The following is a 17,334-nucleotide window of genomic DNA, read 5'->3' as shown; positions in this document are numbered from 1 at the left end:
AGGTCACTCATCTTTGTGTCTAACTTAGCTTCTGAAATCATTCTCTTTTCTTTCTTTCTTTCTTTCTTTTTTAGGGCCACATCCATTGGCATATGGAAGTTCCCAGGCTAGGGGTTGAATTGGAGTTGCGGCTGCCAGCCTACACCACAGCCACAGCAACGTGGGATCCCCAACCCACTAAGTGAGGCCAGGGATTGAACCCACATCCTCATGGATCCGAGTCGGATTCATTTCCTCTGAGCCACAATGGGAACTCCCTGAAATCATTCTCGATAATGAGATCTGCTATGCCTCTGTTTTATTTCCGGGTGCACTGTAGATAAAGGAGTAAAAGTCCAGTGTGAGAGCCTGCAAAATCAAGATAACAGTGATGAAGAACAGCTATTACCTGGAATATGATTTGACTCGGTTCTTGACCTTCAAAAATAGAAAATGTCATGGGTTTCAGGGGTCCACTAAACTTTCCTTCTTGACCGTATCCAGTTGTCTGTTTCCAAAAAGAAAGAAAGAAAAAGAAAATTTTCATCACCATTTACTATGAATGTATGTGTCACTTGCTGGTTTTATTATGGTTTTAGGATGAATACACAAAACCTCAGATTCTATCCTGGCTCAAAACAATGTGAAATCTAGTCCAAACAGGCTGCACGGGGTCTAATATTTGTAGTGGCTCACTATGTCAAGAAGGTTTGCTAAGAGCCTTGCATTGCTTTTCTCATTCAACCTTTCAAGCCATCACCCTGTGGGGAGAAATTAACATGCCCATGTTACAAATAAGGCTCACAGAGTTTAGCCACTTGCCCAGAATAAAATCCACACACACTGGGCTCTAACTGAAGGAAAGCTCACGATCTTCTGACAATGGCTCTCTGCCCTTAACTTCTACATGGTTCTACACCAGCTTCTTAAAACCCCTTCCCTCTGCTAGCATTAGTGTGTAAGGAAATCCACGGCAGATTTCCTGCACCCTAGAAATCAGGCACTTCAAAGGCCACTGAATTTATAAGAGGGAAAATAAATAGATGCATTTAGTACAATGCTGGCTTGGCACATTGTTCCATGGTAAATGTTAGCAAATCCGAATCCAAATTTGAACTGTAACTTTAAGAAAACTTGTTGTTTTAACATTTGACTAGCAATTTATACTCATGTAGAAAAAAATTTAAAGCAAAAGATGTTTACTTCAAGCAGTAGCCCTACAACATTTCTAAAATCCAAAGACCCTGAACTTGACAGGCAAGCAGCCACCCTCAACCCCTCCTCCCGGAGTAGACCCAAGTCCAAGCTGGAAGGGCAACAAGTGGTGGCTGGAACAGTAAGAAGAGCTCACACTTGCTAAATTAATATATGCTGAGCTCTGTCCTAAGTACATTCAGTCCCGACTACAACTTAATGGGGTAAGTTATTATTGCTAGCTCCACTTCACAGGTGATGAGACTGAGGCACAGAGAGGCACAGGAAGTGGAAGAAGCAGGATTCCAACCTTCCACTCCAGATCCAGCCGTCTTAGCCACTACTCTGCACTACCCACCAGGGGGAGCCAAAGTGGCCGATTCAGCCTGGTGGGAAAGCTGGCAGCGGGGGCTGTGCAGGATGGTGATTCCCAGCACTCCTAACCCAGAAGGATCGGAGCATTCAGCGACACATCCTCCCATCCCTTGTCTCCCATCATGACTGTGTCACCAAAGGCAGAGCGGAGCAGGTGGCATGCAGGAAGGGACAGCCAGCCAGACCCCACCATGGAGGGTGCCCTCTGGAACACAGGATCCAGCACCCAGACCTAATGCGGTTCTGCTCCCTCCCAAGTAGTTCTTCCTATTTGAGGTGGGGATCAGGGATGGGATAGGTTAGAATCAGAAGTATGATGTGGAAAGTTAATGGTTTGGGGAATGGAGGTAAAACCAAAGAAGTAAGAACTGGGGGGAAGAGAACGTTTTGTCCATTTCTTTATGGAGAGAGAGTGCACTCTTGCTCTACGAACACTGGGAAAACCCAAAAAGAATTAGGTTGAAATGATAAGGAAAAGATCTTGTATTATATCCCTTGGTTCACTTATTCTTACGTTGATCTGGGTTGTCCAACAACAACAAAATTAACAAACAAGAACACAGAGGATTTTGGAACTTGGCCTCCTCTCCCTCAGAGTTGTGATGGGCCCTTGGGTTGGCTGCCCACCCTCGGCCATTACCAAGCTCTCTTCCTTGGGAAGACAAGTGAGCTCTTTCCCAGACTCCCTTGCAGCTAGGAGGGTGGCCGCGTGACCCAGTTCTGGTTCAGGAAACAAGAGGTGAAGTCTGCTTGGGGGGCAGGGAGGGGCATGGTGCCCATCAAGCTTGTTTTTCCTGATGAAAGAAGACAGATGTATCTGGCATCACCCTTCTTCCTTCCCTGCTATTCTTACTCAGACAATGGACCTCCTGTCTGTAGCTGTGGCAGCCATCACAAAACCATCTCAAATAATGGTAGAGCAAGGAGAAAGAAGCCCAAATCTCTAATAACATCAGAGAACTGCTAAACCTGCCCAGGACCGCCCACTGTAGGCATCTTGTTATCTGAGAAAAAAAAAAAGCTCCTATTTACTGGAGACATTCTTCTAGAGTTGCTTGCAGCTAATATCATTCTTTTTTTTTTTTTTTTTTTTTGCTTTTTGGGGCGCACCCATGGCATATGGAAGTTCCCAGGCTAGGGGTCAAATCGAAGCTACAGCTGCCAGACTATACCACAGCCACAGCAACTCGGGATCCAAGCCACATCTGCAAACTACAACACAGCTCACGGCAATGTGGGATCCCCGACCCACCAGGCAAGGTCATGGATCAAACCCACATCCTCATGGATGCTAGTTAGATTTGTTTCCACTGCACTGCAATAGGAACTCCCTAAAAGCATTCTTAATTGACACAATCATTTTATAGACTTCTAGCTCATCAGTTCCTTTCAAGGTGTGTCTTCCTCTGGGGACCCTTCTTCCCTTCCACTTCTTTCCACATCTTCTCCAGCTCCATCAGCTCCTCTGGAAGACGGGGCACAAGAAATGGGTACAAATGTCCAGTCACCACCCTGACTGGTAGAGCATGAGGGCAATGATTTTTCAAGGGCTACTGTTTCACAGCAAACTCCCTTCATCAACTTCTTGCTCAGATCAGCAAGCTGTCCATCTTTCAGTTGATCACATCAGTGACAGCATCTCCAGGAAAACTACATTAGTCAGGCAGATCTCACAAACCTGCATTTTTTTCCTAGGTGGACAAGCTGGCTCATTTATCATACATAAAAAAAAAAAAGGATAAGTCTCAGTTGCAAGGTTCAAAGTTGGGTTGGGTTCTCTTATCAGGGCAACAAATCTCTGCCATTAACCTGGCTATTTGAGCTATAAAGATTTCAAAATGCATGTGTGCATCATGAGTCATCCAGCCATACAGCCAGAACTAAGACGAATGCTATGGTGGAAACTCGTGAAAAGATTTGGGGAAAAAAACACCCTCTTGCACAAAGAGGTGAAAGGTAGAAAGAGAATGGAGCTGAGTTTTTTGAGTATTTCCTGGATGGCAGCTGTAGAACTAGACCCTTGGTACACATCATTTCTTCAGATCCTCCAGAGAACATATCTCCAGAGAAGTCCCACAGCAGAGGCACAGATAATTGGTGCTGCAATGGGATGGTACCAGCTCTGTTGGACAACCAGACCCCAACTCTGCCATGTTGCTACACTGCCTTCCAGCCCAGCAAAGGCCACATGCAATTGCCAAATCTGCCTGCCTGGTAGCTCCCCTCAGTGTACTTTCCAGCAAGAGTTCTTTGCATGGATTATATACTATTTAGGCATCTGTATATGTATATAGTATTTATTCTTCTTCTTTCTAGAAGAAGCACAATCTCAGGCAAAACTCAAAAATAGTTGGTTTCTCATTGATTTCCTTGCTTCCCTACTCAACACTCTCTCCCAAACCCCGGATCACTTACTTACTCTTTCTCTGGTGCCCTTGTGATATACTCTTGCAGTGTTTTCCAACCCCTATGAGAACCAGTTCTCAGAAAAGAACAGGAGAGGCACTCATAGTATGGAATAAATGATGGGCAATCGTTTTAAATTGCTACCTCTACTGAATAAAGCCTTATGCCGGAGGAAAGAAGCTCCAGCTAAACTTCCAGTCTTCACAAAAGGGGAGTAGGTGGAGGCGGGAGAGAAATGGCTCCCTCCCAACGCCCCTGAAGTCCCAGCACACAGATCGCAGCCTCCCTCCTTCACCCAGAGACAGCGGTGCATGCTGCTGTCTCATGGGCAAGGTGCTTGCTGCCAGCAGTGATTTGGGCAGTATTTCTTACTCCAGATAGAAACCCCACTGGGATGAGAGCATGGAAAGGGAAAACTTATTTTCACCCTTTATCTGGGAAGAAAAATGTGTGTCCCCGTCTTAAACAAGAAGCAAATGAGCCTGCTAATACCAAATTATCATGATGGAATCTTCCCTCCTCTTAGATCTCATTTGTTGTTTCCTCATATAAGTGCATAATTACGTATTTAATTTCACCCTTGTTCCTGGCACTGTGCTGTATGCTGAGGCTGCAAAGATGACTAAAACCCCGTCCTCCTCATGGAGGTCAGGGTACATATGAGTGTAGACTTCGAATATTTCAAATGTGGTCATAATAGGAGTTTCCATTGCAGCTCAGGGAGTTAAGAATCTGACTAGTATCCATGAGGACATGGGTTTGATCCCTGGCCTCACTCAGTGGGTTAAGGATCTGGCATTGCTGTGGCTACGATGTAGGTTGGCAGCTATAGCTCCAATTTGACTCCTTCCTGGGAACTTCCATATGCTGCACATTTGGCTCTAAAAAGCAAAAAAAAAAAAAAAAAGTATTCATAATAAGAGCTAATATTTATCAAGTGCCTAAACTGTTCCAGTCACTGATCCAAGGGCTTTATTAATGCATTATCTCATTTAATTGTCGATAAGCGCTCTTATTAGACCCATTTCGCAGGGCAGAAAACTGAGGTTCCGCACTTAGTAACTCAGCCAAATTCCTATCATCAGTAAATGACAGTGCCAAGTTCAAACCTTGGCCTGACCTCACCACCATTCTATGATAATACTGACAGCAAAGGACATTTGAGAGGGCAGGAAGAGAAGTCAAGTGATGTTTGACCCAGTTGTAGTCCTAGCGACAAGTTTTGTGCCCTGTGAGGTCTGTGAGGTTGCATATTGCTCTTGAAGTTAGAATCACAGCTTCCCTCCACCAAGAGGAAATCTCTGGTGGGTTTACCAGTTTGGCTTTACTTCACTCTAGATATGTTGAACTGTGTAAGCTTCCAGCAGCTCTCTAGAACTTGAAATGCAATATGTTATATGTTGCTTTATGTTGTTATGTTATATGTTCCCTAGAAGAAAGGAACCAAGATTAGCAGTGTGAGGATCTAGAAGATTCCTCCTAAGGGGAAAGCAAATGTTTCTCTGTAATCTTGCTTCATAATACAACAAATTGGCAAGTGATCCCCTTGTGGAAAGCCCCTTTAAGAGCCCCTTGAAGAAAGCCAAGATGGTGTTCCTCTCTCCACCCCAGATCGAGGGCTGATCTCCCCACGTTCCCTCCAGCTCCAACTTCTAGAAGCCTCTAAGCTGATAGGGTTAGCTCAATAAGTGACCTAAGGACAAATTTGGCCAGAAAACTCCAAACCATATATGGGAAGAAAAGTACAGAAGCAGAGCAGGGTTGAAAATAGAGAAAATACTTTTCTTCATTTCAGTGGTAATTTCTCATGGTCAAAGTTTTTTTTTAAAAAAAGTCAAGATTAAGGGGCATAGATTAACCCTTGTATCAGTACATTTTTCTTTCCAGATTCCCTGAGCTGCATGCGAAGGTCTAAGGCTGATGGATATTTGAAAACCTTGCCTGTGAAGTGGCATCTGCTTTTAAGAGCTGAGGAGGAAGCACCTCCCTGGTTGAAGGTTAGACATATGACTTGTAGCCATCTCATCAAAAATAGCCCACTGGGGAGTTCCCGTCGTGGCGCAGTGGTTAACGAATCCGACTAGGAACCATGAGGTTGCGGGTTCGGTCCCTGCCCTTGCTCAGTGGGTTAACGATCCGGCGTTGCCGTGAGCTGTGGTGTAGGTTGCAGACGCGGCTCGGATCCCGCGTTGCTGTGGCTCTGGCGTAGGCTGGTGACCCCTAGCCTGGGAACCTCCATATGCCGCGGGAGCGGCCCAAGAAATGGCAAAAAGACAAAAAAAAAAAAATAGCCCATTGGAGTAAACTATGTGTCCTTCGTACACAATGAGTTAATTTTGATAGACTTTTTTTTTTAAGTGATGATAGCCATTGCTTCCTTGGCACAGGGTAGAAGGATGATGAGAAATATTGTGCTAAATAAATACAGAACATTCTCTTCTCTTACCAAGTAAAGTGTCAGGAGACACAAGCAGTCCAGTCGGGCTTGCATCGTCATAGTTTTCTTTATTCAAACTCCTGTGAATAAACCAGAGATAACTTGATTACTTCCCAGGCTGTTAAAACCACGTCTTTCCAAGCAGAAAGGATCATTGGACGATATTCAGGTATAAGCCTGGTATAATGGCATCTTCTGTGGAACAGCTTGATCCTCTAGAAGCTTAATGATACCTTATCCACAGCCATCACAAGTCAACATCCCGAAACGAACTTGTGGCAATTCCATTTCTTTAATAACTGCTTTACTTTATTATAGTCTTCTCCATTGAAGAGTCTTAAATGATTGGCAGTAAGTGTAATTTTCACTCATTATATGGATGACGGAGATAAGTTTTGGCCCATGCCAAAATAAGCAGGTACTAAAATTTGAGTGGTTCTGTTTTAAAGCTGCAAATTTACGAGATTCTTCAAGCAGGAAAAACTCAAGAAGGTTCACAATCCTTCATTCAAAGACCTCTCCAGCCACCTCTTTGCTCTTCAAAACCTTGTTGCTAACTATGCACTAAATCAGAGGGAAAATGTACTTCTTATTACTCCAGAAGCAACCCAGTAAGAATACAAACTCTGGGAGTTCTGTGGCTCAGCAGTAATAACCTGATGAGTATCCATGAGGACGCAGGTTTTGATCCCTGGCCTCGCTCAGTGGGTAAAGGATCTGGTGTTGCTGTGAGCTGTGGTGTTAAGTTGTAGACGTGGCTCAGATCCCATGCTGCTGTGGCTGTCGTGCAGGGTGGCAGCTGCAGCTCTGATTCAACCCCTAGCCTGGGAATTTCCATATGCTGTGGGTGCAGCCCTAAAAAGACCAAAAGAAAAAAAAAAAAAAGAATCTAAACTCTGCCCCTCTTCTCTTCTTCAACATTATTTTTCCCTCTTTCCTTGTGTCTTCATATTTCATAGAAATTATAACTTTTGCTCTAAGACACATCCCAACTGATTTTAAGAGCTGAGATAAATTTTCCACATGGCCTGTAAAGCAGGGCTGTTGCCTATCATAATATTGGACTCTAAAACAAAGCAAAAAGCCAAGGAAATGAAGAATGCAGTCACTTCATAAAAATTCCAATGATTTTATTGTCTCTAGAAATTATGGATGATCTTGGCATACTTCATCTTTTTCTTCATGTTTTAAAGTTTCTACACTAAACTTATATCACTAGATAATCCAAATAGATAAAATGTACAAAATTCTAGCCACTCTAAAAATTTAGACCCTGAAATTACTTAATTCCTTACTTTTGGATAGCTTATATTTGAACTTTGAAAAGATCAAAGTACTATCTCATTTTAGTGTCACAAATACCCTGGGAGATAAAGATAGAAATGAATATTGGCGTTCCCTGGTGGCTCGAGACGTTAAGGTTCTGGCATTGTCGATGCTGTGCCATTGGGTTTGATCCCTGGGAACCTCTGCATGCCACAGGTATGTCCAAAAAAAAAAAAAAAGAAATGAACATTTATTAAGCATCACCTATATGGTAAATTAGTAAAGAAGCCTTTACAAACAGAATGACAGAGGTACAAAAGGTAAACTCTGCGTCAGAGTCTGGATTGGAAACCCAGCTCTGCATTTCATTAGCTGTGTGGTCTCAGCTATACTACTTAACCTCTCTGTGCCTCAGTTTCCTCAAAGGGAAAATACAGAGCAGTTGCTCAGTCATAAATATGTACTCTCAGGAGTATCCCACAGACGTAATGAGTTAGGAAATGTTATTCTTATTTTTTACATAAGGAAATTGAGGTTCAAAGTTAAGCCATTTGCTTAAAGCTATGAAGTGACATTTGCCTTGCTTCCAACCAGATCTGTCAGATGTCAAAGTCCAAAACCTCTTTAGATTCTTTTTGCTGTAACCCTATAGAGTGTGATAGCTGAAGAGACACAGAGGCAGGCATAGAGATGTAGAGATATGCAAAATGTACATATTCTTCGTACTTGCTATAAATGAAGCCACTTGCTCTAAATGAAGTTATAAGTTAAACTTGCTTAAGCAACTTGTCCCAAGGATCTACTGCTGTTTTAAATAAAACCTGTGACTAAAACTCTCAGTGAGTTAGATCTGTAAATTCTGTGAATGTTTAGAAATGAGCTTTTGCAACAGAATCCATTTGGTCTCTGTGTCCAAACATCATTTTAGGATTGGCTCCTTCTCTTAAACACATACAAGACATTTTTTGCTACTTTAGAATGCTTATGTGGTTTGGAAACACACAGAAACAAATGGCAATCCCAGGTTCTAGACGATTGCAATGTGAAATACATCTAAATGAATAAATCTGTATTCTTAAGTCTAACAAGTCTTTTTTTATTAGCAAAATGAACATGATCAGCCATCAATCAATATTTGCTTAGGAAAAGTAAAAGTAGAGACTATAATGACACATTTAGGATCTTTCTCCTCAAACCCTTCGGCACACCAGATCTTTCCAATACTTGTCCCAATTTGCTCTTCCAGCCTATCTCCCACTCCCTCCCCACACCCAGTAATGCCTAGCACCCCATGGACTTTGCACCTAGCTTCCTTGTCTCCAGGCTTCGGCACTTGCTGTTCTCCCCACCCGGCATAGGGCCCCACCTGGAGTAAATGACAATTGCTATTTGCTGCATTAAACCAGATTGAAATTATCCTTCTCACCTCCACTTTTATTCATTCCTTTCCATCTAGGACCATTCATTTATTTTAAAGTCGCCAAATTGTAAAAAGATTTATTATGTGCCAGATCCTGAGCTAGGAACTGTGATAACAAAATAAGGAGTACAGGGTCTGCTTCATGGTGCTAGAACCTACCTCCTCTCTGATTTCCAGCTGGAAGCATCTTCCTCTTAAAGCCCCTCTGGCCTGTATTTTATTTTATTTTTTCATTGTTTATTTATATGCCTCTGTTTCTGCTTCTACTAGAAAACAAAATCCTTCCAGATGAGGCCTTACTTTAAAAAAAATTTTTTTAATTGCTCACAGCTGCCATGGCTTGTATATATTAAGCTCTCAGTAGATGTTGGTTAAAATCTAAAACATTTATGAATGTCTAACATTCATATCCTATGCTTTGTCCAATCTATAAGAGTGTTCAGAATAACAGAAAATGTTTAAGGAAACTAATTTAAGATTTAAACATTTATTTTGATGCAAAACAACACATTTTTATTGTTGACGAAAGGATTATTTCTCTTTTAAATACACTAACAGATTTATGCTTAGTAAATAAGAACTGGTTGATATACATCACCTCTCCTTGAAGTGATTTTTTTTTAGCACTTTCAATCTTCCAAAGACATATAATTTGAATGACAGAAAAGCAAATAAAAATAAAATAAATGCTTCACTTTAGTCAAATGCTCACACAGGCCATGGTCTGGGGTGCTTTAATGGAACCTAAAAAGTAAAGTTAGCAATGCACTCATCCTTTATTTTGTCATTTACATTTAGTTTCATCCCTCACAGACACATTTCCGGTGAGCAACGGAAGTAATTGTGTTCTGCTCCCATGCCTAGGGTCCCGTGATTTCTTTGTAGACAAATCTATCACACGATGTGGTTATTAGTCTGTCTGGCTTGGATCCTGGCTCCTCCACTGACTCATGCCTACTCATTTGTAAAGCAAGGATAATAATATTACCTACCTTTGAGAGTTATGGGACTCGATAAGTTAATATTTTGAAGAGTGTTTGTCAAATAAAAATTCCTTCTGCCACCCAAGTTTGCTTAGTCTGAACTTTAAACAGTGTCATACAGGACATCTGTCACAATTCCCAGCTTTCGATGGCCCTGGTTAGGAGGATAATCAAGAAGCAGACTTCACAGTGACATCTTCACAGTCAGTGAAGTGAAGAGGCAAAGCCTTTGTCTGAATGATTCAGGGCAAACTACACCACTGCTAGGATTATGCCAGAAGAGAACTTCGGCCTCTCAAACAAGCCTTGTCTGTATTTCCTCTTTGCATGGACATAATTTCTCCAATGAGTATCACATCCTGGATCATAATGACGCTGGAGGGAAACCATGTTTATAACTGAAATTGCCTAAAACCACCACGCCATAGACACTTGATAGATTATTTCATAAACCCTACTTGGAAACAGATTGGAGTAGATTTCCAGATAATTCAGTGACATTTTATCTGAACTACCTGAAATACTTGATCCAACCATCTGCTGGGGATTTTTGCTATTTGTCAGGGTTTCCCTCAGGTACAAAGACTAAATTCACACGGTTTCTATGGCAACTATCTGAGAGGCCGAGTACATCCTTAGCAACAAAGGTCAAAGGTTTGAAGGGTGGGGGGAGTTTTAAAAAGCCACCACCGCTTGCCTTCACCGTGGATCATTTACAAATATGGAACCAGGGCTGTTGGCCTTGCTGCTTAGGGCTGATACCTTCATTGAATTTGACACAGCCCAGAAAACACGGAAAGTTCTCCATGCCCTGAATCTGTGTCCAGCCAGAATAACAACACAAAGGCAGCTCACCTGTACTGGAAGCCCTTTGTCTCAGTACATGATGAGATTTTTTTTAATATGAAGTATCTTATTGATTTTTCTTAAGAACCCTGTGAAACAGGTACTGTTAAAATTTGTCTCTTATAAATCAAAAATCAAAAGTTGAGAATCAAAGTAAAGAAACTCTTGAAAAAAAAAAAGGTTAAGAGTCAAAGCAGTTATAAGACTTGTCCAAGATCACATTGTCTGGCTCAGTTCACACCTAGGTGCTTATTCATACATTATTCCCCCTCTGAAAGCACAGATATTCTCACAAATAAGACATCTAGGATCACTTAATCTGTTACATATCTTTCCAAAACTTCCAAAGGTTTGTTTGCTTTTTTCACTCCATGGCTGCTCTTCCTCTTCTGATGCTGACATGACTCCACCTTCCCAGAGGACTGTCAGCCTAGATTTAGCTCCTAGGGCACATCTATTTCTGTGTTGTACCATCTCTCCTTCTCATTTCCCCTCTGACCTTCACCTCAGGCATCTCTTACTTTTTAATCAAGCCAAGTGTTATGGGTTGAATAATGTCTGCCCCACACACAAAATTCATGTTGGAGTCCTAACTCTCAAGTACCAGAGAATGTCATCTGATTTGGAGCCGGGGTCTTTCTGGAGATACTGAAGGCAGAATGACATCATAAGGGTGGGCCCTAATCCAATAGATTGGTGTCCTCATGGAAAGAGGAAATTTGGACACAGAGACACACACAGAGGAAAGACAGTATGAAGACATGTAGGGAAAGACGGCCCCTGTAAGCCAAGGGGAGAGGCTTCATACCAAACCTCATGGCCCTCAGAGAACCAACCCTGTAGACACCTTGATTTTGGACTTCCAGCCTCCAGAGCTGTGAAACAATAAATTTCTGTTGCTTAAGCCACTCTGGCTGTGGTGCTTTGTTAAAGCAGTCCTAGCAAACTAATATATCAAGGAACTCTAGTTTTGACTGACAAAGACGCTGTCATCCCAGATAGAGGTGGCCTCCAATGAGGCTTTGTTCAGTTATATATGCAGTGCCCATGGCATCACAGAAAGTCTGCTCCAAGCTCCTGCTGGGCTCCAGTGCCTCCAAGAGGCATTTTTGGATACTCCTGTCATTTCCCCATTTATCTGAGTAAGGATAGGGAATTTCTAGGTCTCAGTTCTCAAAACCCACAAGTAAATCAATACACAATCATTGATTTTTTCCCCCCACTTACAAAAAGCTAAGTGATAGGCAAAACCCAAAGAGAATCAGTCATCACTCATCTTTTTTGGTTTAAAAAAAAAAAAACACATACACGTATTGGGAGTTCCCACTGTGGCTCAGTGGTAATGAACCCAGTTATTACCCATGAGGATGCAAGTTCAAACTCTGGCATTGCTCAGTGGGTTAAGGATCCAGTGTTGCTATGGCTGTGGTGTAGGGTGGCAGTTGCAGCTTTGATTCAACCCCTAGCCTGGGAACTTCCCTTTGCAGCAGGTGTGGCTCTCAAAAGAAAAAATATATATATATTAAAGGCTTTGAAGTAAAATAATTCACCATGCTCTGAGGTTGAAACAAAGAAGGGACAGGAGGAGACAGCTGCAAAATTTGTTTCAACTATCACAGGTAATGTCGACAGGAAAGAATGTGACTAGAATTCATAAAACCCCCAGGACCAAACAGTGCCAAATATCCTGGGTGCCATTTAGTTCACCTCCGCATTGTATATTGCTAAGAGTGGCATAAATTACACAGCAAGGCCAGATATGAATAAAGATCAGATTAAAAACTTGCTCACACCATTCTTCATCAAGAAATGTTCAGCTCAATCATGCCCATCTTTGTGGTCTCACTCACAAATCCCTGATACATACATCTCTGTAAGAATTACATCTCTTAAGATTTAGGAAAAAACCACAGGAGGATCTGACCAATTTGCACTCATAGCAAATTAGGGATCCAATTAAAGTGGCCATTAATAAGCTAGAAACAAAGAGGGAGGCATAAAATCTGGGCTGCTGCCTTGCACTTCAGACTGACAAGGAATAAGAAAGGAAGGAAAGGAAGGGTGGATTGCCCCCTTCCCACCCTACACACACAGAAATGTCAGCACTTTCTTCTTTCACTAGACTATGCAATGAAAATATGCCAACCTTTCAGCATATGAAAGTCTGGATTTATGCATATGCAAAATTGGGGGTGATTATTTATTTAATCAATATGTTCACGGGCGAGGAAATAGGCTCATGGGAGGGGTAGATGGCTCCTCTTAAAATATTTTAAATTTATATCATTGTTTATATAATTGATATAATTGATTTATAATTAAATTTATATTTAATTTAAATTTATAAAATTTATATAAATTATAGACATTTATATATTTATATATTTATTATATATTATTTATTTACATATTTATTATATGAATATATTTATATAAATTATATAAATTTATTAATTTATATAATTGATGTATATACAAATTACTAGCATAATTATTAAAGAAAATAATCATGAGAAGACCCACCAGCACTTCCCCAGAGGGAGCAAAGGAAGGGGCAGCTGGAGTGAGAGGCCCACTCCTAGAAGTGGCTCAGGGTGCCCCAGTCCTGAGCGCCAGTGGTGTCCAGACTAGGTCAGAGGGAAGGGAGGCACCCACTTGGGAACGCAGGTGGCTACTCCACCATGGTGCTTCTCTGATGTCTTAAGCCACTTGCCAGTAAGGACGTTGGTGTTGTGTTCCCAGAAGTATGCAGGTTTACATCTCAGAAACCCTACAAGGGAGGCAGAGGGAGGACTTCCTTTCCTCCACATCTAGCAGAACAACATCACAAGGGTCATTCCTGACCCAAAGAGGAGGCAAGAAATCGCTATTTCTCAAAAAAAGTGGCTTCGTTATTTTTGACAAAGAGTTTCTTCAAGTGTTATACGTTTCTTTGTGTATTATAAAAGGTGCAGATGAGTGTCAGGATAATAAAATTACACAGTGTGGCCTTAGAAATTCAGTATGAGCTAGATCTAAATTAGGTCCACCCCAGGATTTAAATATGGAGATTTAAAACAAAGGGAAAAAGAGCTTATCTACAAAACAGAAACAAACTCACAGACATAGAGAATAGACCGATGGTTACCAAGGGGGAGGGAGGGGGAGAGAGACAAGTATTGGGAATTTGGAATTAGCAGTTGCAAACTGTTATGTATAGGATGGATAAACCACAAGATCCTACTGCACAGCAGAGGGAACTATATTCAATATTCTGTAGTAAACCATAATGGAAAATATGAAAAGTAATTGAGTCACTCTACTGTACAGCAGAAATTAACACAACATTGTAAGTCAACTATGCTTCAATAACATACTTAAAAAAAGAATTACTGTAATACTAAGCTCATTTATAAGATGACCTTGAAGCAAGAATTCTAATGACAAAATTGTGCAGTCATATTCAAGTACAGTAGCCTAACATTTTGATTTCTGTAATTAAGTCATAATTGACAACTGACATGGGCAAGAGAGGAAAGGGAAAATGAATTTAATTCTATCTTCATAAAGTTTACCATATCAGCATGAAATCACACTCAGGAGTTAGTTTTTATAATTGAAACTTTTTTTTAAGCTAGCATTTAGTGAGCATTTACTAAGTTAAGTCTTTTGGACGACTTCCTTAAGTTTCATAATAATCCTACAAGACAAGGCCTGTTGTCATCCTACAGGGCAGGAAACAGCTCAGTGAGGTGGAGGAAGGGCTGCCACTCTGACAGAGACCAAGCACAGAACATTCCTTGTGAGGAAGATATCACATCTTTAGTTTAAGCATTCTTTTTTTTTTTTTTTTTCTTTTTAGGGCAGTACCTGTGTCATATGGAAGTTCCCAGGCTAGGGGTCAAATCGGAGCTGCAGCTGCCAGCCTACACCACAGCCACAGCAACATGGGATCTGAGCCCCATCTTCGAATGACACCACAGCTCTCATGGCAATGCCAGATTGTGAGCAGGGCCAGGGATCGAACCTGAATCCTCGCAGATTCTAGTTGAGTTCTTAACCCAATGAGCCACAATGGGAACCCCTAGACATTTTTTAAGGGCACAAATCTATCCTTTTGATTTCTCTTTGTCTCTTACTCAAAAACACAAGTCCTAATGTTTCTTAAAAAATTAAAATACAAAGAAATCATTGATTCAGAATATCATGGATGAGAGAATTCAATGTCAATCTTACAGAATATTTGAAGAGAAATTAAGTTTTCTTTGTGCCACATACATGATAGCCAAGGAAAGCTTGGTCTGTTACGTATTTTTTTATATTAGGTGAAAAACCCTCTTCAGTATGGTTAAAACCTCAACCATTGGGTGAATATCTGCTTTTGTTAAGTTCATATTTCTTGTTCCAAAGTAAACATTCTTGTTTGTTCTCACTAGTAACAAGGAGATAGGTAGATATTTCCCCAAAGATCTTCAGTACCTCTTTCCTTGTTTAATTGATGAAGAGACCACAGAACAACGAGTCCCCTCTAACGTTGACACCAGGGATTTCTGAAGGAATATGCTCTTACATCAACAAATACATTTGGGTATTTCTGCCCATGTAAACCAGCAGTCACATGTGGGTCCTTGGAAAAAGGAGCACGCTGATACCCAGCTTTTCTTCTCAGGGTCATTTCTTTTCATTTGGAAGAAAAGTGGGAGCACAGGCTCCTTTTCAGAGCATTACTTTGACAATGGAACAGGAAGTAGAGTTGCTGCCAGGATATATTTTGCCTTTCATAAGAGAAGGGAGGAGGCACCGGAAATGCAGTCTTCACCTTGAAGGATGATGGCTTTTTTCCAGGGTTATCTTAGCAGGTTTCAAAGGATGCCACACCCACACCTCAATGGAAGACTGATACAGGAAACATCAGAGAGGCTTTAAAATGCCTCATTTAAAAAAAAAAAAAACTACCAAAAATAGCAAAACCCAAGTGTTTTCTTATTCTCTCATCTTGTTGGACCTCACTTCTTTGAATTAATGGCTCCCTAATGAGGTCCTACTGTAGAGCACAGGGAACTATATCCAGTCTCTTGGACTAGACCAGGATGCAAGATACTATAAGAAAGGGAATGCATATATATGCATGACCGAGTCACTTTGCTGTACAGCAGAAATTGGCACAACATTGTGAATCAACTACATTTTAATTAAAAAAAAAAAAAACCTTAATAAACAAAGTTAAAGTGCCGAAAAAAAAGGTTGTAATTTCAGTGTACTCAAATTTATCATGATTTTCCTTACAGCCATGCTTTTTGGATTTAAGAAATCATTTCTTATCCTGAGTAAAAAATATCCTTCCATATGTTCTTGTAAAAGTCAATAAATAAGTAAACAAAATAAAAAGTGTTCTCCAAATTGAGGTTCGAAAGACAGTCTAATAAGAACCAGGAAGAAAAAAAATCGAGAAAATTTTTTTATTTGCGTTGAATTTTCATGTCATCCTTCTAAATGCTTTTGTGTATCATTTATAATACACATAGTAGTGCAATCGTACATCTGTAATTTATAAATAAATAGGCTTATATTGCTGGTTTAAAAAAAGAATTAGTTGCTCCCTTGTACATTGTAAGTTGTAGTTATAGTAGAATTACTGTTGAATTTCTTTCTCAAGGGAATGAAACCACTTCTCAATTTGACCTGAGTCACCTGCTTGAACTTTCTACTGGAAAAGAGAGTTAACATTCATTGAATGTCTATTGTGTGTCAAACAATGGACTGAGTTCTTTACGTGCTTATCTAATTTACTCTAACAACTACTTGGTTAGACAAATGTCTGCATTTTATAGATGAGAAAATCAAGGCACAGGGAGCTTAAGCAATCTTCTCAGTGCCCACTGGCTAGTAAATGATGAAACTGACCTAACCCATCTAACCAACCCTGAGGACTCATAAACTCTATTTCCTATAATCTATAATAAACCTTCAGGAAGACTCATTTTGTTTCCTGGTGAGAGATAAATCTTCCATGTCATCTACACATGTGCTTTCTCCTTTTTTCAAATGGGTCCTCCCTTGCGATCTAAGTTTTTGAAGAAAAAAATCAAGACAAGAAAATATTAGAGAATGCAATGCCCTTCTTATCTCTTGCTTGGCATTTCCCGTCACAGAGGGCATCTGTTCCCAGAAAGTCACTCACAGCAAAAAAAAAAAAAAAAAAAAAACTGGGACGGAGGCAGGGACTATAACATTTAAAGATACCAATAAGCTGTACGCGCTTGACATCTCAGAATAATCACTCATTAGCTAATATCACCACCACCAGCTCTGCTGAGAGAAAGACCAGACTCTAACCAACACATACATCAACTTTGCTTTCCCAGTTGGGAAGGCAGATCTCTCCATTCTCAATTCTTATTCCACTGCTTTTTTTTTCTCTTGTTCATTCCCCTTCCCCCTCTGTGTCC

The 17,334-nt window shown here is 40.8% G+C and overlaps 1 protein-coding gene across 1 annotated transcript in view; it reads right to left on the bottom strand.

Annotated features, from left to right (window-relative positions):
- CDH17 (cadherin 17) overlaps positions 1 to 6,471 on the bottom strand; it is a 70,281-nt gene extending 63,810 nt beyond the window's left edge. Inside the window, 2 exon segments of the mRNA XM_047782851.1 lie at positions 389 to 487; positions 6,401 to 6,471. Of these exon segments, the coding sequence (XP_047638807.1) occupies positions 389 to 487; positions 6,401 to 6,451 (150 nt within the window). The 5' untranslated portion in view covers positions 6,452 to 6,471.
- Positions 6,472 to 17,334: the final 10,863 nt, after the last annotated feature.

This window comes from Phacochoerus africanus, chromosome 6, assembly GCF_016906955.1.
Source record: "Phacochoerus africanus isolate WHEZ1 chromosome 6, ROS_Pafr_v1, whole genome shotgun sequence".
In the NCBI taxonomy this organism is placed as follows: Eukaryota; Metazoa; Chordata; class Mammalia; order Artiodactyla; family Suidae; genus Phacochoerus; species Phacochoerus africanus.
This window is presented reverse-complemented; position numbering and strand designations above follow the sequence as displayed.